This window comes from Nothobranchius furzeri, chromosome 12, assembly GCF_043380555.1.
Source record: "Nothobranchius furzeri strain GRZ-AD chromosome 12, NfurGRZ-RIMD1, whole genome shotgun sequence".
In the NCBI taxonomy this organism is placed as follows: Eukaryota; Metazoa; Chordata; class Actinopteri; order Cyprinodontiformes; family Nothobranchiidae; genus Nothobranchius; species Nothobranchius furzeri.
Genome location: NC_091752.1, coordinates 60,750,679 through 60,777,583, shown reverse-complemented (window position 1 = coordinate 60,777,583; position 26,905 = coordinate 60,750,679). Strand labels below are relative to the sequence as shown.

Sequence of the window (26,905 nt, the reverse complement as noted above, 5' to 3'; positions counted from 1 at the left end):
ATAAAATAAACACACAATTAGCATTTTATTGGAAGCTGTTATTTTTTGTGTTTTAGTATTTTCTGCATTAAGCAGCTGGAGGTTTGTGGTGAACCAATGGTTATTGAGTTAAAGTTTTACTACTGTAGGTAACAGAGGTGTTTAATAACCTGTGTAAAAACACCAGAATGCAGGAAATGGCATCTACACCATCCCCCCCCCCCCCAGCAGATAACCCAGAACCGCTCCACTGACGCTTGCTGCTACCTCCAAACACTTTAAAGACCTGAGGAAATCCTAGATATGTAAACGGACCTAGCTGCCGATTGTTAAGATGCCAAGAGCCTCTTTAGGATGTGCCAGTCCTAAAGTTAGGCAGCTGTACATCAACATCCCATAATGAGTTTAATTCATATCTATATTTCGATAAAATTGCTGACAAATTAAGTCACACAAACACTCTCTCTCCCAATCCTCAATGAAAGAGTAGAGGTGTGTGTGTGTGTGTGTGTGTGTGTGTGTGTGTGTGTGTGTGTGTGTGTGTGCATGACACACACCTTGTTCTACAGAGCTGCTCTGAGGTGGAAGCTGGGGTAGCTGCCTCGCCCTGCGTGCCGCCGAAGATGCCGCCGCCACCGCGGACAGAGACGCACCACTTGGTAGGTGACCCCTAACACAAGAAGACAGGAGAGTGAAGCAGGCGGAGAGGAACACAGGTGAGATCATCAATCTGAGAGGGAGCAGAACATGGACTGGATGATAGAGGGACTCAATCTGGTCTTCTGGTTAGCCTGTCCAGACAAAACAATGGGGGAAAAGTCCAAAATCACCAAAGAGGACAGAAAAATGTCAGCAGTCAGAGCCGAAACCCGCTGCAAAAGCAACAGAAAAAAAGCGTGAAAGAAAACCACAGAAGAGTTTGGAAGCCTGCAGCACAGAAGTAGCTGGAGCTTGTTTAGGTCGACAGTCTGAGATCAAAAACGAACAGAAAACATGTGAAGAAGACTTTAATCAGCCTGATCGGCTGCACTATGGAGGAAAACAGCCGAGAACTATTCCATTATATCATCAGACCAAAGCCAACGATCACACATCATCTCCGTTCAAAAGTGCTGCATTTAGGAAGACAATCACCAAAGAGACACACACGCGCGCACACACACACACACACATGCACAGTTACACTGGCAATTGGAGCTTTGAGTATCACATCATTTCAACAATTCTGAGTAGAGCGAGCAAGAGCGCAGAAGCTGTAGTGCCACAAAAGAAAAACTGAACAGCAGAAAGCAAACGCAGAGGAAAGTTCACGCCAAACCCAGACCCAACAGGTCTGAGACAGCAGCAACACAAACGCCACAAGGAACGGGATCTAACAAGCACAGGAAGTCAGGAGACAGCTGAAACAGCTGTTCCTTAGCTGACTACGAACTGAACACAACCTTCTACAGAACATGAACAACATTTTTACACAGAGTTTGAACATGTTTGTGATCTGGAGGCTTTCAGTTTGACAAGCTCCACATTGTACACTGCCTGGCCAAAAAGGTCACCACCTGGATTGAACTGAGCAAAAGGCCTTATTCAAATATCCGTCTGTGTAAGCAGGCGCAGGTCACTGGCATCAAGCAGAGAGCGGGTAAAAGTGTCTTGCCCAAGGATGACTGGATGCAGAATAACTGAGTACGCTCTGGGATGGAGGAAACAAGTCCTGATTACTGGACGACCCCTCTTCTTCCCTCCAGAGCCCCTGCCACCCATGCACCCACCATGCCTAGTGCCAGCTGTACACGCCTGTGGTGTTGATGCAGTGGGTCAGGTGTAAGTTCAGCAACAATATGAGCCCAAAGAATGAGATCAGCTGACTACCTGAGCATAGTGAATGACTAGGTTATTCCATTAATGACTAGTTTCTTCCCTGACGACAAAGGAGTCTGGACCTTAAACCCACTGGGAATCCTTGGGATGTGCTACAGGAGGTTTTGTGCAGTAGTGAAACTCGTCAACACAAGATCCAGGTGAGTAATTAATGCAGCAGTGGATGGAAATCAATCTGGTGCAGAAACGTAGCAAAGCGCCACAGCGAATGTGTGCCGTAATCAGAGCTAATCGATACAATATTAGGTTTTATTGGGCCAGGCAGTGTACATTAAGTTCAGCTCACATCATCTCACAGCCTACAGGACAGCTACAGAGTGACAGAAAGAGTTTGTAATTTTATCTTGTATTTGCTAACAGCAACAGTGGAAACGTCTTCAGAAACCAACTGAAGCCCAGTTCACACGGCAAGATGCTGTTTTTTGATCCGGCCCTCCCTCTTGGCCGTCTACAGCGAAGTCACTGAGGTTTTGTAAGTGTGTAGCGTCTGCTGTGTGGCCGACTGCACACCACACACACTCATGCTTAGAAAATAGTCTGGCAATTTTAAAAGCTTGCCATGTAAACCTTTTGGGGACATTTTATTTATTTTATTTAAAGAGCAAGTCACCCCCTACAAGAAACTTACTTCACTCCCACTTCATGTTTGAAAAAGGCAACAAATGCTGTTGCTTGGCAGACCGAGAGGGCGGAGCCGCTAACAAATACACACACACAGAGGCTCACAGTGGCATTATGACATCATAATGTACCAGATGACATCATAGCATACCTCTTAGCCAATAGCGGTGGCAGATTTAAATTCGAATACAGTGCAGAATTTTTCCCTGACGACGGCGCAACACTGACAGTTTTAGGCAGAATATTTGAATTTTAACCAAGATGCACTGAACTGCCAAATTATTGACTACAGTGATCCCTCGTTTATCGCGGTAGATGTGTTCCAGACCTGGCCGCGATAGGTGAAAATCCGCGAAGTAGGGACTCCCAGCATGCCCCTCGCGGGGATTCCCTCCACGTCGCACCTACGTCACAAACCGCGGCTATATACGGAAGTCGCCTTTCCAGCTCACCACTCAGTCATCGTTTCTTCAGATTCATGATCAGAGTTTCCAACCTACCGATCAATCCAACGAACTATTAGCTCATAGTAAGTTATCTTACTTACTTCTGGAAAGCCCGGCATTTCCGTGTCACTTCGTTAACACTCGAACGCTCGGGGGTTTCTTAGATCAGCCGGCGTTTCACCGACGCTATCACTTCCGCGTCTGTGAAACCACGCTCCCTACAAGCTCAACTCCCGAATCCAGCCGACCAGTCTGACGTACAGTACTATATTGAATTATCGTATGATCACATTCTCTTTTTGTGGGTAAAACTCAAGAAAAAAAATGTTTTACTTGGTTTTTTTATAGTTTTATTACAAAAAGTGCATTTTATGATGAAATTGATGAAAATAAAAAGGAATTTCTTGACATTTCGCATAGAAAAATACTGCGAATCGGCGAATTTCCCTTCAATAAGGCTCCGAAAAAAATCCGCGAAGTCGTGAATCCATGATAAACGAACCGCGAAGTAGCGAGGGATCACTGTACACATGTCTGCAGCGTGATTAGACACTCCTTTATATAGTTTATCAGCAAAAAAAAGTGATTTGGGGGTGACTTGCTCTTTAAGTAACAGGAATTCACTAGTTCATTAACCTGGCCACGCCTGTGGTTTATCTGGGGCCCTAAAAGATAACCAAACAACTTTCCTCCGGTTGTTCCTGTTTCTGTGATACAAGATAAAGTCACTCACTAGACTTTCACCAGAACAGAAGAAAGCCAAAGGTTTTTGTGGAAAGCTACTACTAGATATTCACACGGGTATCACCAGAGAGATTAGTGAAAGTACCACAAAGAGCTTGACATCTGCCTGAACACCACTAAGGCCTGGACCAAGGAGGTGTGTCAGCGTTTACCAGCTAAACCCAGAAACATAGAGCTCATCGTCTCATCAGGACAGTTTAAGGTTTGAGTCGTAAAAGTATCAGACTTTAAGGCACAAGTCAAGCTCCAAATAAAAAAAAGCAGTTTGAGAGGGTGGGGGGGGTCCACAAGAGGGTACCTGTCGTCTTCCGGGGAAGCGTGTTGGATAAGAATCCTGGGACTTGCCGGGCGTTGTCGAGGCAGGGAATGGGACAAAGATTTTCTATGTGTACACATACAAAATATATCACCCACAGGGCAAACTCAGAGAGCAGAGTCCATAAAAAGTTGTCCATCTGAGCCCTCGGGCTAACAGAACCAGCCAGAATCACAGAATTATCAGAGCACGGCCCTTATAACCTTCATAGTATAAACATACTAACTTGAAACACGGCTGAAAACAACTTCGTTTGGAGGTTTGGTTGATTTATACATGAATGAAACATTGACTTAAGTCACTTCTAGTAGTTAAATTAAATCCCAACAAACAGACAGGGGCTGACTTATTTTTCTCTTTGCTGCTGAAACCTGAGAACGAGGCGCCCAGTATGAAAAGTCTTGAAAATCCGAAGCACAGCCTCCTGGTGGTGCTGCTTCTGATGGGGTTTCTATGAACGGGCTAGTCGTGCAGCTCTGATCTCATGCTGTCATTATTAAACTGCAAGTGTTTCTACATTTAAAGTGGCAATGTGTAGTTTCCTGGCACTAGGGGGCAGTACATACATACATTTCAGAGTAGCTTTACATCACATCGCCGTGACGGTCGCTAGTTAAAAAAAACATTATGGTAAACGTGACATCGTTGCGACTCTGCAGACTGATAGTCATTCAGTTAAATCCTCTGAGAGAATGCAGCGCTGATGCTAGGTTTCTGGCGCTTTACTTTCCAGTTCGTGTAATCTAAAGTTGTAAGATGTCCAAGGAAGGTCCCACCTTTCTCGCCTGTGATTGGCTGGAAGGAACACAGCTGGGAGAAACAGGGCAGTTTTGTTAAATTTCATACCCGGGTAAGGCACACTTATTTTATGTACTCTGCTTCAATAAGATAACCTGAACGTTTGAGAGCCAACAGATAAAAGTAAGGCGTTACTGGCGCTTCACTTTCCAGCCACCAGATGGCCTCAGTGGCACCATCCTCACCTGACTCCTTCCTCCAGTTGCCCAGCTGTGCGTGATTCTAATCACACCACGGCTGATAAAGGGATGTCCCCTGGGCTGAGACCAGGAGAAGGTCACAGGGAAGTGTTCTCACTCCTCACGGCTCCTCGTGTGCTAGACTTACTGATTAGCTGTTTTTGTAAACTCGACCTTTGATTATTACTCTCGGGTTTGGGTTTGTCAGAGTATCTCTGCTAAACAGCACTGCTCCTTTTTACGTTGTGGGTGTTTGGTGGACTGTTTCTGTTAGTATTCCCAGCCCCTTTTGGGCTGGCGCTTTCTGTTAAAACCGCATCTACACGGCTCCTTTGTTTTCTTATGCAAATATTCTCTTTTTAGTGTAAATACTTTTAGTCCACTTGAGTTTTTGTAATAAAATCCTTGTTTCTAGCGACACACTACGTTATTATTTAATACCTCACACGTTTTCATTACTCCCTCCACCACATCACTCCTAGCGAGCTGGGGGACGTAATATAAGTCCAACAGTGTGATAAATTTAACAAGATTTGTTTTAAGTTCATATTTTTTAGTTTTCAGTTGTTTTTTGTTGTTGTTTTTTGAATAAAATCAACAGAAAACAACAGTTTTGCAAAACAGGACAGAATTATTGTAGCACAAAGTTCACATTTTCTTTATGAAACTCTCCGAAACTGCTGTTGCGCTGGTGGCACCCAATACATTGAAAAGATCTAAAGTTGGCAGCCCTGTTAAAGGCAAAACTACACATTGTCACTTTAATCAATGCAGAGTAAACCTGACTCAAAATGATCAGGGTTTGGGTTTCAGGAGCAGCTTCTTCCTCGATAGACGACCAAACTAGTCTGGTAGCATGTTTCCAATAGTTCTCAACAGCAGGTGGATCTTTGCGTGATGTTCTGGACAGTGAGATGATGCAGTGATGATATATATGGCTTGATGAAGAGAAGTCAGTCAGATTAGAGAGAAATACAACAACCAGGAGTAGCTGAGGACAACAGGAGGACTACAGGGAGGAGCAGAGGATGGTACCTTTCAGTCTCTGGTGAGGGGGCATGATTGTTTGGAGTCAGACAGTTGGTGCTAATGCTCCTAACCCTGTCCAGAGAAGGCTGCAGATCACTAGACGCATCACACCAAAACATGCCATCCAATGGAGGAGGTGGAGGAGGAGGACAAAGAGAAACAATGGAGAACAGAAAAAAGGCTTTTAAATGAAATGTTTTTTAGATTAAAAAATTCTTAATGTTAAACATGTCTGGAGTCTACGGTGTGACTAAGATGAATGAGAATAAACAGATCCAGCCTGTTGAGGTCCAAGAACTTTTATCAATCAATCAATCAATCAATCAACCAATCAATCAACTTTATTTATATTGCGCTTAATCCTACAATACATGCAACTCTAAGTGCTTAACAAATTAAAAAGGCCCCACAACACTCCTCCACCAACACACACACACACACACACACACACACACACACACACACACACACACACACACACACACACACACACACACACACACACACACACACACACACACATGCCCGCTTCCCCATGGAAAAAACATGACTGACTGAGATCAGATGAGCCTGACCAGCTAAGCTAAGGATAAGGAAACACCATCAGGGGAGCCATCCGCCCCGGCAGCAGCAGATCCACAGCAGCAGCCGAGGCACTGACACAGGGCGCCCAGGGCAGGGAGGGCAGAGACCCCCACCTCCACCTAGGCACACCTGGTAAGCAGCCAGGCCACCACAGCCGACCACCGCCACTGGGGCAGAGGGCTCCCACAGAGGAAGCACTGGAAAAAGGTTAAATTTAGGTTAAAATATAAAATCCAAAGAACTAAAGTGAGAATTGTAATATAAAAAGTTAAATAGATATTAAAATAATGTTGATCATAAATCAAGATAAAATACTGTTTAAAAAGCACGTATAAAGAAAGAATACATTAAATAAATAAAATAAATAGATCAAATAAATAAATAAACTAGGTAATTAATTAATTTAAAAAGTGAGAGTATTCAGTTAAAAGCTAAGCTAAAAAGATGGGTCTCGAGCCTGTTTCTAAAAACATGAATGTTGTCAGCAGCCCTGAGGTCCCCCGGCAGCTCGTTCCAGAGGCCGTGAATATGCGTCCTAACTTTAGGGATGACACATAGATGGCTGCCACTCTGATGACTTCCAGCTTTCCCCTCGTTAAACTCTAGCTGGTGTTACAGTCTACTCTACCTCGAACTGGAGGTCCGGTATCCAGCACGTTTTACTTTTAACTCTGTTTCAACACACCCGATTTTAATCAGCAGGTGATTAACAGGCTTCTGAAGAGCTGCTGCACAGGTGAATCAAGTGTGTTGGACCAGAGAAACCACTAAAACATGCTGGATACCAGACCTCCAGGATCTGAACTGAACACCCCTGACCTACAATATTAGGCATGTTGCTTCATTACACAACAAATGCTATGTTTCCTAATTCCTCAGATTTATGATGCTACATGTTAACAAATGGAATAATTTCCAGATAATAATTTAAAATACACACAATTAGCTTTCCCCTTAAAACACAAAATCAGCAGCCGTACAAGTAATCACGACATCTCCTCTGGGGTTGGTCTCTGAATCAGCAATGCCAACAGGAACGCAGATATTATTTACTTGTCCTTTTAATCTCCTCCAGATGGAAATAAGCTTAAACTTTGGTTATGTTTGTCTGAAGGCTGAACTTGCTGTTAATGCTCCCCTACAGCAGTATTATTTAGGTGTAGTTATGCATGTTGTTGGGGAAGCTAAGAGAAACATGCATACTCCATTACTTGTTAAATTAATATTCCATGTGCAGCCTAATAACAGCTTGATGAGAATCACAGACCACGTAAGAACCAAACTCAGAACCTTGTTGCAGCTTACATACGGCATCCAGATTTTTCACAATGCACCATTTAATCTGCATAGTTTTACGTTACAGCCTGATTCCAAATTGTATTCAAATAATGACAAAAAAAAAAAAGGTTTTTCCCACAGTACTCACAGCTGATGCATCTTTGGCAGTAATTGCTTTAGACAGCACCACAGCACAGAGACTGCACTGATCAAGGTATTAAACGACATTTGTTTCAACACTGATTCAGGTAAAGCACCTGACCTGATGATGCTCGACCTCAGTGCAGCTTTTGATAATGTGGACCGTAACATCCTTCTGGACAGACTCACAAACTGAGTGGGACTATCAGGCACAGTCCATAGTTGGTTCCAGTCCTATCTCAAAGAAAGGAGCTATGTTGTTTCTTTTGGTGATCATAAATCATGTCACTGGCTGCAGCCAGGTTTCCTGTCTTGAACACCAAGTCCAGTGTTTTCTTATAGTCACCACGTTTTTCCATCAAGTCGTCGTCGTCTTCCTCCGCTTATCCGGGTCCGGGTTGCGGGGGCAGCATCCCAACTAGGGAGCTCCAGACCGTCCTCTCCCCAGCCACCTCCACTAGCTCCTCCAGCAGGATCCCAAGGCGTTCCCGGATCAGATTGGAGATGTAACCTCTCCAACGTGTCCCGGGTCGACTCGGGGGCCTCCTGCCGGCAGGACATGCCCGAAACACCTCCCCAGGGAGGCGTCCAGGAGGCATCCTGACCAGATGCCCAAACCACCTCAACTGACTCCTTTCGATCCGGAGGAGCACAGGTTCTACTCCGAGTCCCTCCCAAATGTCCAAGCTCCTCACCCTATCTCTAAGGCTGAGCCCGGTCACCCTACGGAGGAAACTCATTTTAGCCGCTTGAATCTGCGATCTCGTTCTTTCGGTCATTACCCAAAGCTCATGTCCATAGGTGAGGATTGGGACGTAGATCGACCGGTAAATCGAGAGCCTGGCTTTCTGGCTCAGCTCCCTCTTCACCACGACAGATCGGCTCAGCGTCCGCATCACTGCAGATGCCGAACCAATCCGCCTGTCGATCTCCCGATCCCTCCTACCCTCACTCGTGAACAAGACCCCGAGATACTTAAACTCCTCCACTTGAGGTAGGACCTCTCCCCTGACCTGGAGTTGGCAAGCCACCCTTTTCCGGTTGAGAACCGTGCTCTCAGATTTGGAGGTGCTGATCCTCATCCCAGCCGCTTCACACTCGGCCGCGAACCTACCCAGCAAGAGCTGAAGGTCAGAGCTGGATGAAGCTAGGAGGACCACATCATCCGCAAAAAGCAGAGACGAGATTCTCCTGCCACCAAACTCGACACACTCCACACCACGGCTGCGTCTAGAAATTCTGTCCATAAAAGTGATGAACAGAACCGGTGACCAAGGGCAGCCCTGGCGGAGTCCAACCCTCACTGGGAACAGGTCCAACTTACTACTGGCTATGCGGACCAAACTCACGCTCCTCTGGTAAAGGGACTGAATAGCCCTTAACCGAAAGCCACCCACCCCATACTCCTGGAGCGTCCCCCACAGGGTGCCCCTGGGGACACGGTCATAAGCCTTCTCCAAATCCACAAAACACGTGGATTGGTTGGGCAAACTCCCATGCCCCCTCCATCACCCTTGCAAGGGTATAGAGCTGGTCCACAGTTCCACGGCCAGGACGAAAACCACATTGCTCCTCCTCAATCTGAGGTTCAACTATCGATCGGACCCTCCTCTCCATCAAGTCCTTCTTTATAAATCACAAGTTTGTGTTGATAGCCACTAAAGAAGTTTTCAGGCCCTGTCATGCACACCTTACTGCTCCGCACAGATCAAACAGAGGGGCGAACGGGTGAGAAGTGTGAATGTCCTTCACCTCGAATCACAGCTTGTGATAAGTACATGATGCTGGACCACAGCTCCTACCCATTAGTGTGACTCTGTGATACGGAGGACCTTACTGGACCAACAACAACTAAGATGATGTCCCTGGAGACCCACCTTTGGTGTTGTTGGTGGTATATGGAACAACTCAGGTGTCAGAGTGTAAAATGTGATCTAACGCATGCAGTAGTCACAAGTGGGAACAGAGAGGAAAGACCAGATGAGGAGAGAGCTGATCCTACAGGACAAAACCTTCTCCAGTCATTTCCAGCTGGCATGAAGCTGAATTAATCCTGATGCTTTACCCTTTTCTCTCTCTTCTGAAGATCTGATTGAGATAGCTCATGAATAAAACATGTCTACAGATGTTAAACAGAACCAACCACTGGCCAAGACTGTAAGCACCAAACCGCTGCATTGTGGAGCGTGGGATTGGATTTACCTCGCCGGCTTAAATGAAAATCTTAAAATCTAAAATAATCTGAGATCAACGTCTAAAGATTGTGTAGTTCTAACCAAAAGCAGGTGTGACAATGTTGAAAAGATGAAGAGAAACAAGTATTCATCACTAGTACAGGGAGTTCAGAGTGCTGAGTGGAGGACTGGCTAGAGACCAGCCTCACAACGCTGCACTGGCCTCTCGTGGCCACTAGGTAGCAGCGTGGCTGCACAAATACCACTACAGGTCTCTTTTGGCTTTGTGCTGCCATGACCCAATGAGCCAGCCCAGAACACAAACCTCAGCTTCTTTGTGAGACAAATCCATAAAATGTGTCTAAAATGAGTATTCTGTCCAAACCTGAGCTACTTTCAGGCCACAGCTGTTTTCCTAGTCAAATCAAACGTTATTCCCTGATGTTCTGTTCTGTTTTGGGGAATCTTCTAGAGACGATACAAGACAAATGAACCAAACATGAATAACACAACAATTCACCTCGCCTGGTAACAAAAACAACATGTAACAATAGGTCCGTTTACCTGGTGTGCAGGCACTCAGCACTTTTGCCTCGCATTGATTGGTGGAGCGTGATGAACTCACTGTGGTTACCATGGAGATGGATGACACATGAGGAAATCAACAACAGTCAAACATCCAAAACAGAGGAAGAAAAGAGTGAATGGGAAGGAGAGGTCTTCACAAACACTTTCTTATTTTAAACACAGAGCTTCAGCACTGGAACACGTTCAAGAACACAAGATGCTCAACGTCTGAGAACACTGTTCAGGTTTAGAAAAAGAACACTAACAGTAATTTGGTGTTTTGTTCAAACAGATGGAAATCATTTAAAGACATGGCTGGTTTAATCTGACAGTGCTCGACACACACCTGTCATCCAGGTACTCCTCCCTCTGGCGGCCGCCTCTCCCTGCATCGTAGTAACGGTTTGGAGAACGAGAACGGCGAGTGTGTGGAAGCTCATCGTCCAAACTCCTGACACACACACACACACACACACACACACACACACACACACACACAGAGCTCTGTGTCAGGTTGGCAAAGCTGCAGCAGCCTCTTTCCTTGAACTCAGCCAGTAAAAACTGGCAGCACTGTGTGTTCTGCTTCAGACAGCCTTTTCATCAGCAGATGGACTCTGTTTGCTGCCTTCCAATGGACTCATTTCCTTTCTGCTGCATGTTTTGTCCTTATACGTACTAACAGCACTGACACTGAGCTGGTTTTCTTCTCATATTAGTGCTCATCAACACAATCATTCCACATCAGCCGGTTATTTAGAAGAATAGAGTGCTCACATGTGAAGAAACAAGTTAGCATGCCACCGTTCTGACCTCTGGGCAGGGATGTAGGGTGCTCGGGACCGGGTGCGACCCTGCTCCTCACGGTGCGGCGAAACCGATCGTGACCGGATGTGATGGGAGGTCATTCGCTGTTGCTCAGGCACCTCCAGGGTGGACGTGGACTCCCGCTGCCTCTCCCTGCCTCGACTGTCAGCTGCAGGACACAAAGCAACAGCACACAGTTGTGTGTGTGTGTGGAATACTGGTGTGACCTTTGACCCAGCCCTCACCCTGGATTCTCATGTCAGTTCTCTTGTTCGCTCTTCCTTCTTCCATCTCAGGAACATTGCTAAGCTGAGTCCCATTCTGTCCTGCTCTGAACTTGAGACAGTTCTCCACACCTTCATCTCCTCACGCTTAGACTTCTGTAGCTCTCTTTTCACGTGTCTGAGCAGAACCTCCCTGAACCGTCTACAGGTGGTTCAGAATGCCTGTGCTCAGCTTCTGACCAAGTCCTCCAAACACACCCACATCACCCCGCTTCTCCTCCAGCTTCACTGGCTGCCATTCAGCCTCAGGGTTCATTTCTTAATCCTGGTTCTGGTCTATAGGGCCTTACATGGACAAGCACCATCATACAGTGGTGATCTTCTTAGTCCCTACACCCCCAGCAGGTCCCTGAGGCCCAGTGGTCAAAGCCTACTGGTTGTGCAGCACCAGGCTAAAGACCAAAGGTGACAGATCATTTGCTGCTGTGGCCCCCAGACTCTGGACCTCTCTCCCCCTGAGCCTGAGATCAGTGGACTCACTGGTCTCCTTTAAACTCACCTATTCAGGCTTTGTTGTGACCTTCATCACCTCCCTCTCCTTATTCTGTTCTTATTCCGCCTTTCCCGGGATCCACTGATTTCCCCTTTTCCTATTCATTTTACTTTTTTCCCTTTAAAACATATTTCAATCATTTTTAAATATTTTTATACTTTAATTTTTCTTTCCTTTTTTCGTTTAATTTTTGTGAAGCACTTCGTGATTTTTATACCACGTGATTGTTATACCACGGCAGGTTCATAATCCCAAGGCCTTTAAGGTCTGCTGTCCTAACACAGATCCACGAGGGCCACCAGGGACTAACAAATTTCCGCGAGAGTGTCAGGATGTCGGTGTTGTGGCCAGGAATCAGTAGGGACATCCAGCAGATGTTGGCACGGTGCACATTCTGTCAGGGGTAGAGAACAACGCAGCGGCCGTAACCTCTCATCACTACACTTCTGCCAGAAGGACCTTGGCAATAGGTCGCCACTGATTTGTGTGAACAAAACGGGAAAGACTTTCTAGTAGTGGTCGACTACTACTCCCGCTACAAAGAAATCGCTCAACTCAGCTCCAAAGCAGATGCACTCCATCCTGCTCCGTGTAAACCTGAACAGGTCCAACCCGGTCTCACGGGGTTGACAGGTCACCTGCTTGTGCGTAATCAGATGTCTCTAAAGGAGCTTTCTGAGCTGAAGAGGATATGAGATCCTGGACCTTTCCTCAGACAGGCTCATGGATGCGTCGCTACATTGGAGACAGGAACAAGCGCTATTCAGCCACAGTTTCATAATCAGGGAACATTTTCTAAGTGACAAGTCTCTCTGAGAGACAGGGTTTGGAAAACACTCGCTTCAGTGAGAGGAACCTTCCTGCATGCGCTGTGGTTCTGCTTTCTTCTGGTGACCGACGCATTCCAAGCCCCTCTCCACACCTTCAGCTCACTGTCCACCTTATCCAACCTTCGTCTTCATTTAAAAACAAGTAAAAGAAAGTTCATGATCTTCAACTGTAACTCAGCACACTTTCATCTTACATTCACATTCATTCATTACTTTCTAAAGCCAAGTTAAGAATTGGGTTTCTATACCCCAACAGGTCATCCTTTACTCATTCTGCAAAGAAAACCTTGCACGAAGGCAGGCTAACACAGAGCTAGCGCATGTCCTTAAGACAGCTACAATGTCTTCAGTTTGGTGGTTTTTTAAACTGGACAGAGAGGGCAGGGCTACAGCTACTTGTAGAGTGTGCATATCGGACATTCAACATGCTGGGAAGGACACAGTTCCATGAATCACTGACTTCAAAACAGACTAATCTCACTTTTGGCGTCAATAAAGCGAGTCACCGGTCTCCATTTATTCCCAGTTTGCCTCCAACAGTCCCAGTTCACAGCGAACACACAAAAATGCGGAACCAGCCAACAGAGAAAGATCCACTTTTAAACAATGACACATTGCCAACAGACTGCAAAACGCTAAGGCTACTAGTTCTTCTGCAGCACCAGAGCTGAGTGCTGGAGCTACAGGTGTTACGCAGGGAAAGGTTACCCTGCCAGCTAAGGCTCCGCCTGCCTGCTTCATCACGGGAAAACGGATTGCTCAATACAGCCGCGTATTTAGGGTGTAAACAACTTGAAATAAGAGCAATGCTGCCACTTCTAATATATAATATAAACACAATTTTTAATCAGTGTACTTCGTAAATAAGTGAAAGTGAATCTTAAAGGACAACTTGGACATGTTTTCTTCTTATTTTAATGCTTTCCTGGAAAGTATCGGATCAGGACTCGGTATCGGTAGATACTCAAAATCAAATGACTCGGAATCGGATCGGGAACAAAAAACGTGATTGGAACATCCCAGACGGCACAGGTTGTTATTCGCATTACGACCTGTAAGGAATCCCATTTGATCTTCATTAATTAACGTGGACAGTACACATTCTAGGTGTAAAGCCAGAATCTTGGATAAGATCTGTAAATCTTGATGAACGCGTAAAAAAGTACCTTGCAACTGCAGCAATACATGTGTAAAAGGAAATACTTTACTGATGTAACTATACATTTAAACAGCTTATACTCTAGTCACAAAGAGCCCACTCTTCTTACTGATGTTATTCCTCGTACATCAGAACACCCTGAAAACTGAAAATAAAAATGCATCTTTCAATTCCAGTTATGCTACAGTAGAATGAACAAAAGCTGTTTTAACAAAAACATGAACAGAAAATATTCAACTCTATGTCAAACATGATCATTTTGTTTTAAAAGATACAAGTGAAAGTTTTCCAAGTGTGCAATAAGGTGCTCAATGTGTATCTGTGACTTGAGGGTTACATGACTGACACGGACTGCAGCCGTTGCCATGGAAACCCGTGAATGCTGAGTGTTCTAACTAAACTCCAACTTCACGGCTTTAATCAAACAGCTGGTGGTCTCTATTTTAGTTCTGATCTCTTTGTAGTCCTCGTAGGCATGAATGAATAATTCTTGCGCTGTCTGGGAGAAGACTGACGTATTTTCCTTTCCTTCCATTCTCATTTATCTGGCATCGATTAACAGGGGCTGCCTGTGGACGCATGTGAGCCCCGCACACTCCTCGCTCGAATTAACGACGAGTGAATCCACCTGAGCTATTTCAAGCAATGATTTTTTTTAAAAGCCATGATTTTCTAAGTTGGCTTTGTGGAACAGCCCCCTACTTACAAGGGAGGCGGGGGGGGGGGGGGGGGGGGGGGTTGTTGCTTGTTTCAGCACAGGAACAGGAAAAACACACCCCGGTGTGGTGAAACGCTGAAATGCAAATGAACGCCTCTCGAAAATTAAAAGCCATGAAGACAAATGCAAAGTTTAGGGCAAAACATTATCTCTGACATTTCTATTACTCTAAAAAACAACTCGACTGTTCCAGGAGACGTGTGAGAATAGGGCTTGTGATGGTGATGTCATCACCAACGCAGCCGACCCGTTGGAGACGTGTGAGAATAGGGCTTGTGATGGTGACGTCATCACCAACGCAGCCGACCCGTTGGTGACGTGTGAGAATAGGCTTGTGATGGTGACATCGTCACCAACGCAGCCGACCCGTTGGTAACGTGTGAGAACACATCTAATGACTGCTTACAGACGGGAAAAGCAGCGAGCTAGCAGCAGCAACACCTGACATATCTAGAAGCTCGCAGGTTGGACGTTTATATCGGTATAAACGTTACTGGGTCATCTTGTTTCTCATTTGAAATTATATTATATTGATAAAATATAAAATTTTGCCCAGTTCTATGAGAGAGGAAACATTAGCAGTACCTGCTGCTCTCGCTTGTAGCTGGCCAAAATTTGTAGAAGCGAACCATGGCAACAAATGTGGTGTCGTAATGTGCTTCGCCATATTGTTTTATTTATAAATACCAAATCTAACAGTGTATTTATGACTAAATGAACATGATAACTATTTGAAAAATAAGATGAAAATCTAAAAAACAATGACCTTTTTCTAAAATTTAACAATTTTAAGGCCTTAAATTTGGCCATTCTGAATTTAAAGCTTTTTTTTATGCTTGAAGGCCTCACGGCGACCCTGTGGAAGTGGTCTTTATCCAGCATGTACTTGTTTCCTTGCTCCAACACATCTTATTTTAATTAGGAGGTGGTTTACATGCTTCTGCAGAGCTTCCTGATGTGCTGAACATGTGATTCAGCCATCAAATCTAGTGTTTTGGAGCAGAGAAACAACTAAAACATGCTGGATACTAGCATCAGAAGCAGATTTGGCACCCCAACTACATGCTCTGTCCATGCCAAAGTCTTTTAAATCTTGAAAACCCAGTTAATTAATACTTGAAACTCAAGCTGTTACAAGACATTTATAGGATTAGATCTGACTGAGGTGTAGAAGATTAAACAGATGAAAGACTGGTGATGATGATCATTGGAACATACTGTGTAGAATTTATTTCAGAATAAACGTCAGGGACACATTTTGATCAAACTTTATACGCTGCCATGAGAAAATGGTACACAATTACAAAACAATAAAACCAACCCCACCCACCTTTAGAAATTACTGCTGTACCCTCACCAAAGTCAGGCTCTGTAACACGCTGAGAACCTAGACAGTAATAAACACACACACACACACACACACACACACACACACACACACACACACACACACACAAGTATGTAGGTATGTACACGACACACATGCACAGAAAAACACATTGGGCACAAGGGAAACATCTGGGTAAAGACACCTTAATAATGACAGAAATGTTTTAAATAAAAGTTAAATATTGTCACAGTGATAAAACACACACACATACACACACACACACACACACACACACACACACACACACACAATCAGTGACACACTGGACAGGCTCAGACTTACGCTGCAGCTTCTTTCCCGATGTGTCTGTGTGTCGTCGGGGCAGGTAGGGGGAGGGTTGAGGCAGTGGGATGGATGAGACATCATGGGTCTGAAGAGGGTACCAGTGGGGTTTGTCATCCAGTAAGGCCGTCTCCAGCTCTATCAGGATCTGTTTACATTAGAACCAGAACTGTTAACCTGAGCCAAGCTTTAATAGGTCACATCTTTAACGAGGAAACTCCTTGGTGATCACTGAGTTGTTTGATGGGACAACTGCTGCCTGCTGAGTCTTAAACCCTACCATCTGTGCACAAGGTCTAACTTTTAATTTGAGCACAGAACAAACCAACTGAGTGAAATCTTATTGTATCTTCGCAGCTGGGTCTCCCCTCAATTCTGAGAACTGAAACAAGTGCAAACTTTTCTTCAGTGAATGGAGAGTACATCAGTCGGTGTTGGAGAACAGCAAGAATTAAACTCACCTTACTGAGGGAGCACTTAAAGTCTGAACTGAGAAAAGATACGTGACTGAACTTTCCATTTGGTGAGGCTGCTAACAGAGACAGCTTATCTGTGTTGTGTTCTCTGTTCAGGTAGCAGAAATTAGCTTCAGAGACCACATGGTTACGGTGAAACAGCTGGTGATATGCATATATATATATATATATATATATATATATATATATATATATATATATATATATATATATATATATATATGTTACAGTCCAGAAGTTTGGACACACCTTCTTATTCAATGTGTTTCCTTTATTTTCATGACCATGACCATTTACAAAGGGGCCAACAAGTGCTAAACACCTCTGGGAACTCCTTCAAGACTGTTGGAAAACCATTCTAGCATACTCTCTGCCTGCTATAACTCTAAGCAAAGAGGTGTAGCTATTTTAATACACAAAAACCTCAATTTCACAGTATTGGACATAGTTTCAGATCCAGAGGGTAGACTTATAATACTAAAATATCTAAACAGAACCAAAGGTTATGCATTGCCAGCATATACTGTCAAAACATTGATGAGCCTTCATTCTTTCATAATTTTTTCTCTGTACTCTCCGAACACTTGGACTGTCCACTTATACTTGGAGGCGATTTTAATTTTTGGATGGGTACTTTAACAGACAGGCTCAGTACTGCTGGGACTCAGTGCAATTGGTAATCCACTAACATAGTTAAACAGTGCGTGAGTGATTATGGGCTTTGTGATGCATGGCGATCTCTTCATCCTAACCTCAGAGAGTATACTATTTTTTCACACTTTCATCACTCTCATTCACGTTTGGATTATTTTCTAGTCAGCAGCTCATTGTTGGCTGACATTTCAGACACTGAGATACACCCCATAGTTATCAGCAATCATATTGCACTTGATACAGCCTCTGCTTCCACTTCAAGTCAATCTCTCTGGGCTCCTTTGATCGGTTCCATCACACAGAGACGATGGGGGTGTCGGTCATTGATATTGTCCTGTGGGTGATGAGGGTGATGGGGTGGAGGGTCTGAGTGTGGAGTATCCAGACTTTCCCTGAGGGTGGGTTCACTGGGGTGTCTGGGGCTGGGGGGCTGCTGCCTCCCTCTGGAGGTGCTTGGGTTGCCTCAGGTGGTGGACTACTTGCGGTTGTGAGTGGGGCCCCTTGGGGGTCTTGGTGGTGGCCAAGGGTTGCTGCCTAGCGGCTGCAATGCCCCTGAGTAGGTCTGGGTGGGGACCTGGGGGCTCGGGGTGTGGGGGTGGCCGGCCCTGTGTGGGGATCTGGGCGGGGCCTTGGGGGTCGGGTCCTGACATGTATGCTGCCGGAAGAAGGCAGGAACATGCGGCAGTGCCTGGCCCAGGCTCAGGGGCCTCGGGTAGACCTTGGCTCCTCTGCTGTCCCATCACGGCAGAGGGGGATGTCCAGGAGGGGGAGGACCCAACCTTACCTTGATGTCTTATGTCTTATATATTCTGGAAGCTGTGCAAATGCAGGGATGGGAGTAGATATTCTGCTGGGGTGGGGCTGCGTTGGTTCGCTCGGACTCCGTGGAGCTCTGCGATGCTGCTGCTTTGGGCCTTGGCAAGATGGGCTGGGGTCTCCATGCCCTGGGTGGCATTTTGGCAACAGAGGTGCCTATAGGGGCCAGTGGGGGGAGCTGGCTCCCTGGAGGGCTTAGGCCAACCAGCCATTCCTCCCCATCATCACACATTTTTCTCCACCTGCTCCCTCACATCATCACTCAAACATAAACATAGGACCTTGGGGGGTGAACAAGTCAGGGGGTGCGTGTATGGACCCCATATCTGCATTCCTGTGGCAGCCTGCACCCCAATGTTTTTTGCACATTAAACACTTCCACCAACGACATTCCACACAAACACACACTTAGGGCCTTGGGAGTGAGCACATTCAACTGCATTTGGCAAGGGGATCTTTCGGCCTCACCCCGAGTGCCGGTGCCCACTTCCAAATTTAAACTGCACTTATACACAGAGTGCTGTAGGGGGAAGAGGGGTGTTGTGGTGGCATCAGCTGGCATAGGCCAGACAATGCCTGCACTGCTCGCTCACCACAGCCACAAATACACCTCATCAACATGCACCAACACTATATTGGAGCAGGCGGAGGGAGACTAGGGGTCTTAGCACACCTCTGTTGTCGCTTGGCTTCCCAGGGCTGGAGGCTAGGAGGGGGATCTGGCCGTCTGGCTGGGGTCTGGAGTGGTGGGTCGCTTTGCTCGGCATTGGGCGGGGGAGCCTGCTCATCAGCACCCCAGCAGAAATGGTCGAACTCTGGGAACCGATGATGGTTGTACCCTTTGTGCAGCAGTACGGGGACCAGAGTGAATAGGGTGTGTATGGGGAGCATAAGTGGGTGTCTGGAGTGCATTTTTGTACATCTTAGGTTGTATGTGTTTGTGTGATCAAGAGGGAGGGTGTGTGACTGTGTTTGTGTATGACTGTATATCTAAGGTGGGGCCTTTGACTCCTCCCCTCTCCTGGGACTTCTTTTGCTGCTATACATCTTCGCCTACCCTTCCCCTGCCACACTAGGTGTGGAGTGTGGTGCCTCGGTCTGCCTGAGTGTTTGTGGCTCCTGGGTCAGGGGGTTTAAGCTTTTTGGTGTCTGCCTGATTAATCCCAGTGGCTGCCTGGTGGGATCTGAGTCCCTGGGCTCTGTTGGGTCCCCGGCAGGGCTGGTCGCCCTGGGTCTGGGGTCGCTGGGTTCCGGGCTCGACCGGCATCGAGGTGGGAGGCTGCAGGCGGGTCTGTGGACTTGCCGCTGATATCCCCTGGGACTCTGCTGGCTGCTGGTTGTGGCCCCCCGGGGCAATCCTCTGTGCCTCTAGTGGGGGGCAGGGGCTTTTCTGGTCGCAGCCTCCTTGGGGTCCCTGTGCTCTGGGACAGCTCCTGGATCTCTGAGACTTGGAGCTCCTTCCATTTCCTACGCATATTTGGGGTCAGATATGTGGCCCCTCACACTCTCTATTGGATGCTCCTATAGAGAAACCTTACATATACAAGCACGGGTACGCACACAGGTGCTCACATGGTGCTCACATAATTATGGACTTGGGCACTTTCAACACATGTCTTAAGGCTGTGGTTGGCACTTAATGCACTGTGATTTATTATCGTGACTATTCAGTAAAACAATGTTGATTTTATACTTCCTCATCAGGTTGGCACAGTGATAGTTTGCTCCTGTGGTATTGTTGTGTGTCCCTTTTCTTTCTCTTTTTGTCTTTCTCCTCCTGCAGGTCTAGAAGCAGCCTCCTGTTCATAATTGATTGTTTGTTTTGTAATCCCCCCACCCCCCTTTTTGTTTCTACCTTTCTCTTTCACCTCTGTCTCCGTGTCTGGTCAGAATTACATGCATTAAAAACAAACATTAACAATATAGAATAGAATAGAATAGAATAAAATAGAATAGAATAGACTTTATTGTAATTGCTCAATGCATTTAAATTACAGATGGTCCACCATCAACAGTGCACAAGACAATAAATATAAAAACCATAAAGGACTAAAAAGAATTTAAAAACATTTAGCAAACACCAGGAAAGTACAGTGCAACCAGTGATTCAGATCTGCTAAAACAACAATTTAAAAGGATTTAAAACAGATTAGCCCACATCACTGACGGGGATGTGGGGGGTTGAATGGTGCTGTTATTTTGAATGTTCTGATGGCCCAAGGGAAGAAACTGTTGAGCCCTTTTCAGATAGACATTCTGGAACATTTGTGGACAATTCAATCCGGTTTTTAACCGGAACTAAGTTTTCAGACACACAATTTTGTACCGGAACTTGTCCTTTCGGCTGCGTTCACACAGCAGGGAAAAGTTCCAGATGTCTGGCGGCGGGGGGGATGACTTATGTTAAGAAGAAGAAGAAAATATCATTTCTATAGCGCCTCTCAAGATAAAAATCACGAGGAGCTTAAGCATAATTCTGCGCACACGAAGACGCATAAGAGACCTGGATGATGAAGCTCAATGGTTAAAGGAATCACTGAAGCGGTGTGAAGCGCTCCGTCACGCATCTAGGCGGTACCGTAGGAGGCGAGCTGCCGTGGTTCGCCGCATGCTACAGGAGCGAGCTATCTAGGTGCACACAGCGTCCCCCGGTCCCATCCTCCTCCCCCTCCCCCTTGTCCGGAACTCTACCTCACCAGTCTGAAGCAGCCACCCTGTCCGTAACAAGTCCGGACCTTACTAGGGGCTTCGTCCGGTTAAATTCTGGAACACGTTATCCGGATGTTTGTATTCAGACACAAAGGTCTTACGGACAGAGTCCGGAACATTTCCGTTTTTCATGGCCTGTCTGAAGGGGGCTTTGGAAAGTCTGGTGATATGTAATTTAACTGACCTGAAGCGGCGCTCTGTTGGCAACAGGTCAAACAGGCAGTGGGCAGGGTGGGTGGAGTCACGGAGGATAGCAGCAGTTCTCTTCAGGCAGCGGGTTCTGGAGATGGCCTCAAGGGATGGCAGGGTACAGCCAATAATCCTCTGGGCAGTGTTTATTGTCCTCTGAACAGCCTTCCTGTCCTCAGCAGTGGAGCCTGCATTCCACACACTTAGAGAGTAGGTGAAGGTGCTCTCCACGGAGCAGTGGTAGAAAGCCAGCAGCAGTTTCTGATCTGGGCCACACCTTCTCAAGACCCGGAGAAAGTACAGCCGCTGCTGAGCCTTTTTAACCAGAGCTCTGGTGTTGGTAGACCAGGACAGGTCAGCAGAGATGATGGTACCAAGGAACCTGATGGAGGGGAAACAGTCCACACGCTTTCCATTTATGAGGAGAGGGGCGTGTGTGTGACTGTGTCTTCTGAAATCCAGAATGAGCTTTTTTGTTGTTTGAATATCCAGAGTGAGGTTGTTATCTAAGCACCACCTTGACAGATTACTGACCTCTGCCCGGTACGCTGCCTCATCTTCGTCTGTGATGAGGCCGACCACAGTGGTGTCATCTACAAACTTAAAGATGGCAGTGGATGGGTGGGATGCGGTACAGTCTGATGTGTACGGAGTGTACAGTAGGGGGCTCAGCACACAGCCCTGAGGAGAGCCAGCACTGTGCAGGATGGAGGAGGAGAGATGGGAGGCAAGTTTAACATGCTGTGGACGATTTGTGAGAAAGTATTTTATCCAGTGGCAGGTGGAGGGAGGGATTTGAAGGTTCAGCTGTTTTGAGATAAGAATTTCTGGGATGATGGTATTGAAAGCTGAACTAAAGTCAACAAAGAGCATCCTGATGTAGCTTCCTCTGGTCTCTAGGTGGCTCAGTGTTGTGTGCAGCGTCAGGGCAATGGCATCATCTGTTGATCTGTTTCCCCGGTAGGCAAACTGAAGATGGTCGAAGGAGGTGGGGAGACAGGCTTGGATGTGATTGGAGATAAGTCGCTCCAGACACTTTCTGATTACAGGTGTGAGGGCAATGGGGTGATAATCATTTAAGCTGTCTATGGAAGATTTTTTGGAGATGGGAATAATTGTTGCAAACTTGAGGCAGCTTGGGACTGAAGCATGAGACAAGGAGAGGTTAAACAACTTGGTGAGGATACCTGCCAGCTCACTGGCACACTCCCTGACCACGATCCCCGGTATGCCGTCTGGTCCGGCAGCTTTCCTGGGGTTTACTGCTCTCAAGGTTCTTCTCACCTCATGTTCCTGGAGCATGAGAGAGGGAGTAGTGGGGGTGCTCACGTTGTGGGGGTTTGTAAAAGTGGGTGGACAGTGGTTTCAAAATGAGCAAAGAAGTTGTTTAGCTCCTCTGCCTGTGTTCTGCTGCTGCCAGTGTTGGACAGAGTGTGGCCTCTGTAGTTGGTCAGAGTCTGAATCCCCTTCCACATCTTCCGGGGATTGTTGTTGTGAAAGAGGTCTTCTATTTTCCTCCTGTAGACTCTCTTTGCCTGGTGAATGCCCTTCCTCAGACTAGTTCCGGCTATGCAGTACAAGTTGCTGTTACCTGAATTGAAGGCAACATTGCAGGCAAGGGCGTCAGTTTGTTTTCAGAATTGCTGGGGACAATAACCATACACTTGAGTGGGGTTTAAAAATTGCTGGGGACAATAAAGTAGGCTATCACAGGGGTCGGCAACCCTCGGCTCTGGAGCCGCATGCAGCTCTTCCATCCATCTGATGCGGCTCTCTGTGCTTGTAAAATAATGACTGTATATTTAAATAAAAAGCTTTATATTTTACTGCATTAATTTTACATCTGTATGCCAATTCTATGTAAAGATTGTCTGCGTAAACCTGAACAGTTCCAACCCGGTCTTACTGTGAGACCGGGTTGATGGGTCACGCGTGTGCGTAATCATATCGGCGCTTTCTGAGCTGAAGATGTGAGATTCTGGGATTCTCCTCAGACGGCTCCTGGATATGTCGCCACATTGGAGACAGGAACAAGCACTATTCAGCCAAAGTTTCATAATCAGGGAACGTGTTCTAAGTGACAAGTCTCTCTGAGAGACAGGGTTTGGAAAACACTCACTTCAGTGGGAGGAACCTTCCCGCATGCGCTCTGGTTCTGCGACACGCTCCAAGTCCCTCTCCACATCTTCAGCTCGCTGTGCACCTTATGTAGTACACTCTGACAGTGAGCTGCGCTGAGCGGTGTCCAGCTCAGATGTTCAGATGGGAAAATTTTTTTGAGTGATTTAGCTACATCTGCGATTTAAGTGGAATAAAATATCAGTTCGTCTGCATGCATCGGGGTAATTCTTTCTATTCTTTCTCCGTCAAAATAAACGGTCAAATACGGGAACTGTCCGGTCAACACAAGCCTTGCTTTTAACTGTTCTGTTTTCTTGTGAAAACAGATAAAATTAAACTTGATTAACACCAGAGCCAGGCGCACTGCACCGTTATCTCCGTCATTGTAAATGAGGGAAAAACAAAATGATCTGACCCTTTTCTGACCTTCCCCACCTACAAAGTTTAATTACAACAATCAAATGTGACAGAGCCTGGATTTGTATTCTGAACAGTCTAAACATGTTTTTAAAAGAAACGTATGACAAAAGGGGCACCTGCTCAGTAAAACCACCAACAGGGTGAAAAATATCAAAATATTGTAGGCAGAGACGGGCTACAGCTTCTGGACCCACTTTATATGAATCGTTTTATTGATTATCGTCTTATGAAAGATAACTTTGACGTACACGAGCGACCAGGCGCGTTGCAAGCTTTTCAAAAGTGTGGGGGATGTTGTCTGTGGCTAAAATAATATCATGTTATTCATCTTGTTAGTTTAATTTCCATAATAGCGGAGCAGGTGCGAATTTTAGACGCGTCACGCATGTCTCCGTTTTAAACATGTTTAAACTGTTCAGAATACAAATCCAGGCTCTGTCTCGTTACATTGGTGTAACTAAAGTTTGTACTGAATGAAACTTTTCATTAAACCATGTTGAAAAGGTAAGAAAATGATCCGATTAAATCGTTCCCCCCTCATTTACAGTCACGGTGTACAGCGCAGTGCCCGTGGCTCTGAGGTTAATCAGGTTTAATTGTGTCTCTTCACAACAATCTTCACAAGAAGTCGAAACAGTTAAATGGCAGGGTTACAGATATTTCCATTTGACTGTTTATTTTGACGGATAAACTCAAGGATGTTGGTTGTTTTGAAAGAATTACCCCGACGCACACTGATGCACATGGATGAGCTGACATTTTAATTGTTACGCACATCGCAGAGGTAACTAAATCAATCAAGAAATGATTCCCATCAGAACATCAGAGCTTTATACTGGACACTGTGTTCAGCGCGGCTCGAAGCGCCCACGGTGGACAGTGGGCTGAAGATCTGTAGAGGGGTTTGCAGCGCAGTGCAGAACCACTGCGCATGCGGTAAGATTTCCTCCCACTGAAGCGGTCTGAAACCCGGTCTCTCTGAGGGACGTGTCACTTGGAAAAATGTTCTTTTTATGAAATTATGAATCTTTGGCTGAACAGCGCTTGTTCCCGTCTCTAATATGGAGACGCATGACGCATCCAGTCTGAGGCAGAATAGCCTCTTCAGCTCAGAAAGCACCTGTAGAGACATTTGATCACGCACAAAGTTTATGTGGAGCAGAAGTGGTCGGGCCACGGCAGGTGGAATGTTCCTAGCCTACATGAAGTGAAACTGTTTAATTGTAACATTAATATGTTGCTGGACACGCTGGTCTGGTTGGTTAGACCAGTGTTTGAAGTGGAAAACACACACACACACACACACCAATTAAAATAATGCTGATAGCGTGGACTAGAAGACAGGTGATGGGTTACGTATTTAAATGATGATCAGGCTGCTGTAAAATGTAATCTCCATCCACATCCAGACAGAATTATCCTCTATTCTTTCTCTATTTGCTCTGCTCTTGTCTGGGCTGACGTAGCTGACGGTGCACGCGGCGCGCCTAACTAGCGGCTCTGATGCACATTTTACGCATTTGGAGAGGTGGGCTGGACGCTTTGCTTTTACTGGAAGATGGTCCACTAAACACACGGGTGTAGACTACATATTAATGACAAATGAATGAAAATTAAATTGTGAGTTTTTACTTCATATTTTAGAAATTAAAATGACGGGGGAAAACATTTATGACGTCTTTTTAAATGAAATTTTCTAGCGCGACCTGCCTGCTTCACTTAAGTCACTGCTTATTAAGGTCCGTCCAGAATTACCGTGGCCCACCCAAAAATGAAAACCTGGCGCCGCGCCTGTTATAAACATCTGCAAATTGTTGTTCTTCACTTGATCAAACTCAGACTTTGTACAGCTAATGTCAAGATGTAAAATTATGAATTCAGTCGAGCTCTTCCGTCCCTCCCTCTCCTGCTCTCCTGGAAACCCGACATTGGCTGTCAGAAGCGGGAGGTGGAGAAGGAGATGAGACAAGAGTGAGTGCGACGTAAAGAAACCAGACTGGTGTGGAGGTGAGCAAAACAGCTGGAAAAGTGTGGGTGTTGAATCCCCCACGGGTGCGACGCCAAAAGTGTGGGCGTTGAATGATCTCAATAAGAAAAGTGTGGGTGTTGCATCCCCCCATCCACCACGGGTGCGACGCCCATGCGAGCGACTGGTACCGGCTGCTGTCACCTGTTGTGAGCAGCTCTCTGCTGTCTGAGGCTAGGCCCCGCCCACAACGCCGCAGCTGCTGCGGTGTTTTCTTTACTGTGGGAAACGGGTAATAATGGCTCTTTGATGGGAACAGGTTGCCGACCCCTGGTATAAGATCTGAGCTGGTAAAACAAAAATCCTCACCAGCAGGCTTTTTTGAAAGTGGGGGGGACACAGCTGCCAATCACAAATTTTGCCGGGGACATGTCCCCGGCGTCCCCGGTTAAAATGACGCCTATGATTGTGGGCCCTGATGTCATCCAGGGCTTCCTATTTGGAAAGATCTGAATCTGTTTGGTAGTTTTAAGTATCAGGCATGACATTAAAAGCAGAAGCCTTGATGCTCCACCTGAGAGTAAATCTGTAAGGCTTGTCACCAACATTCAGACAATAATTCTGTTTGCTTCACAGCCAGACAGGACTCGGGAAAAAATAAATAAATAAAAGGAAAACCAATCTAGGTGACTGTCTCTTGAAGCTCAGCAAGAGATTGCCAAGAGTGTGAAAAACAGTAATCAGAGCAAAGGGTGGCTATTTAGAAGAAAATAGAACATAAAACGTGTTTTCAGTTATTTCACCTTTTTTGGTTAAGTACATAACTCCACATGCGTTCATTCATAGTTTTGATGCCTTC

General features: G+C 45.9%; 1 protein-coding gene across 9 annotated transcripts in view; it reads right to left on the bottom strand.

The window, feature by feature from the left end:
• Positions 1 to 26,905, bottom strand: part of rims1a (regulating synaptic membrane exocytosis 1a) — a 241,813-nt gene that overhangs the window by 52,229 nt on the left and 162,679 nt on the right. For 5 of the 9 annotated variants that reach the window (XM_070542783.1, XM_070542782.1, XM_070542781.1 and 2 more), the window contains 8 exons: positions 16,696 to 16,843; positions 16,354 to 16,410; positions 11,546 to 11,708; positions 11,082 to 11,186; positions 10,733 to 10,792; positions 5,997 to 6,086; positions 3,967 to 4,050; positions 537 to 649 (listed from right to left, as the gene is read on the bottom strand). In XM_070542783.1, coding sequence (XP_070398884.1) covers positions 537 to 649; positions 3,967 to 4,050; positions 5,997 to 6,086; positions 10,733 to 10,792; positions 11,082 to 11,186; positions 11,546 to 11,708; positions 16,354 to 16,410; positions 16,696 to 16,843 — 820 coding nt within the window. The remainder of the gene's footprint in view (positions 1 to 536; positions 650 to 3,966; positions 4,051 to 5,996; positions 6,087 to 10,732; positions 10,793 to 11,081; positions 11,187 to 11,545; positions 11,709 to 16,353; positions 16,411 to 16,695; positions 16,844 to 26,905) is intronic. The other 4 variants (XM_070542790.1, XM_070542787.1, XM_070542785.1 and 1 more) reach the window with 3 other exon arrangements.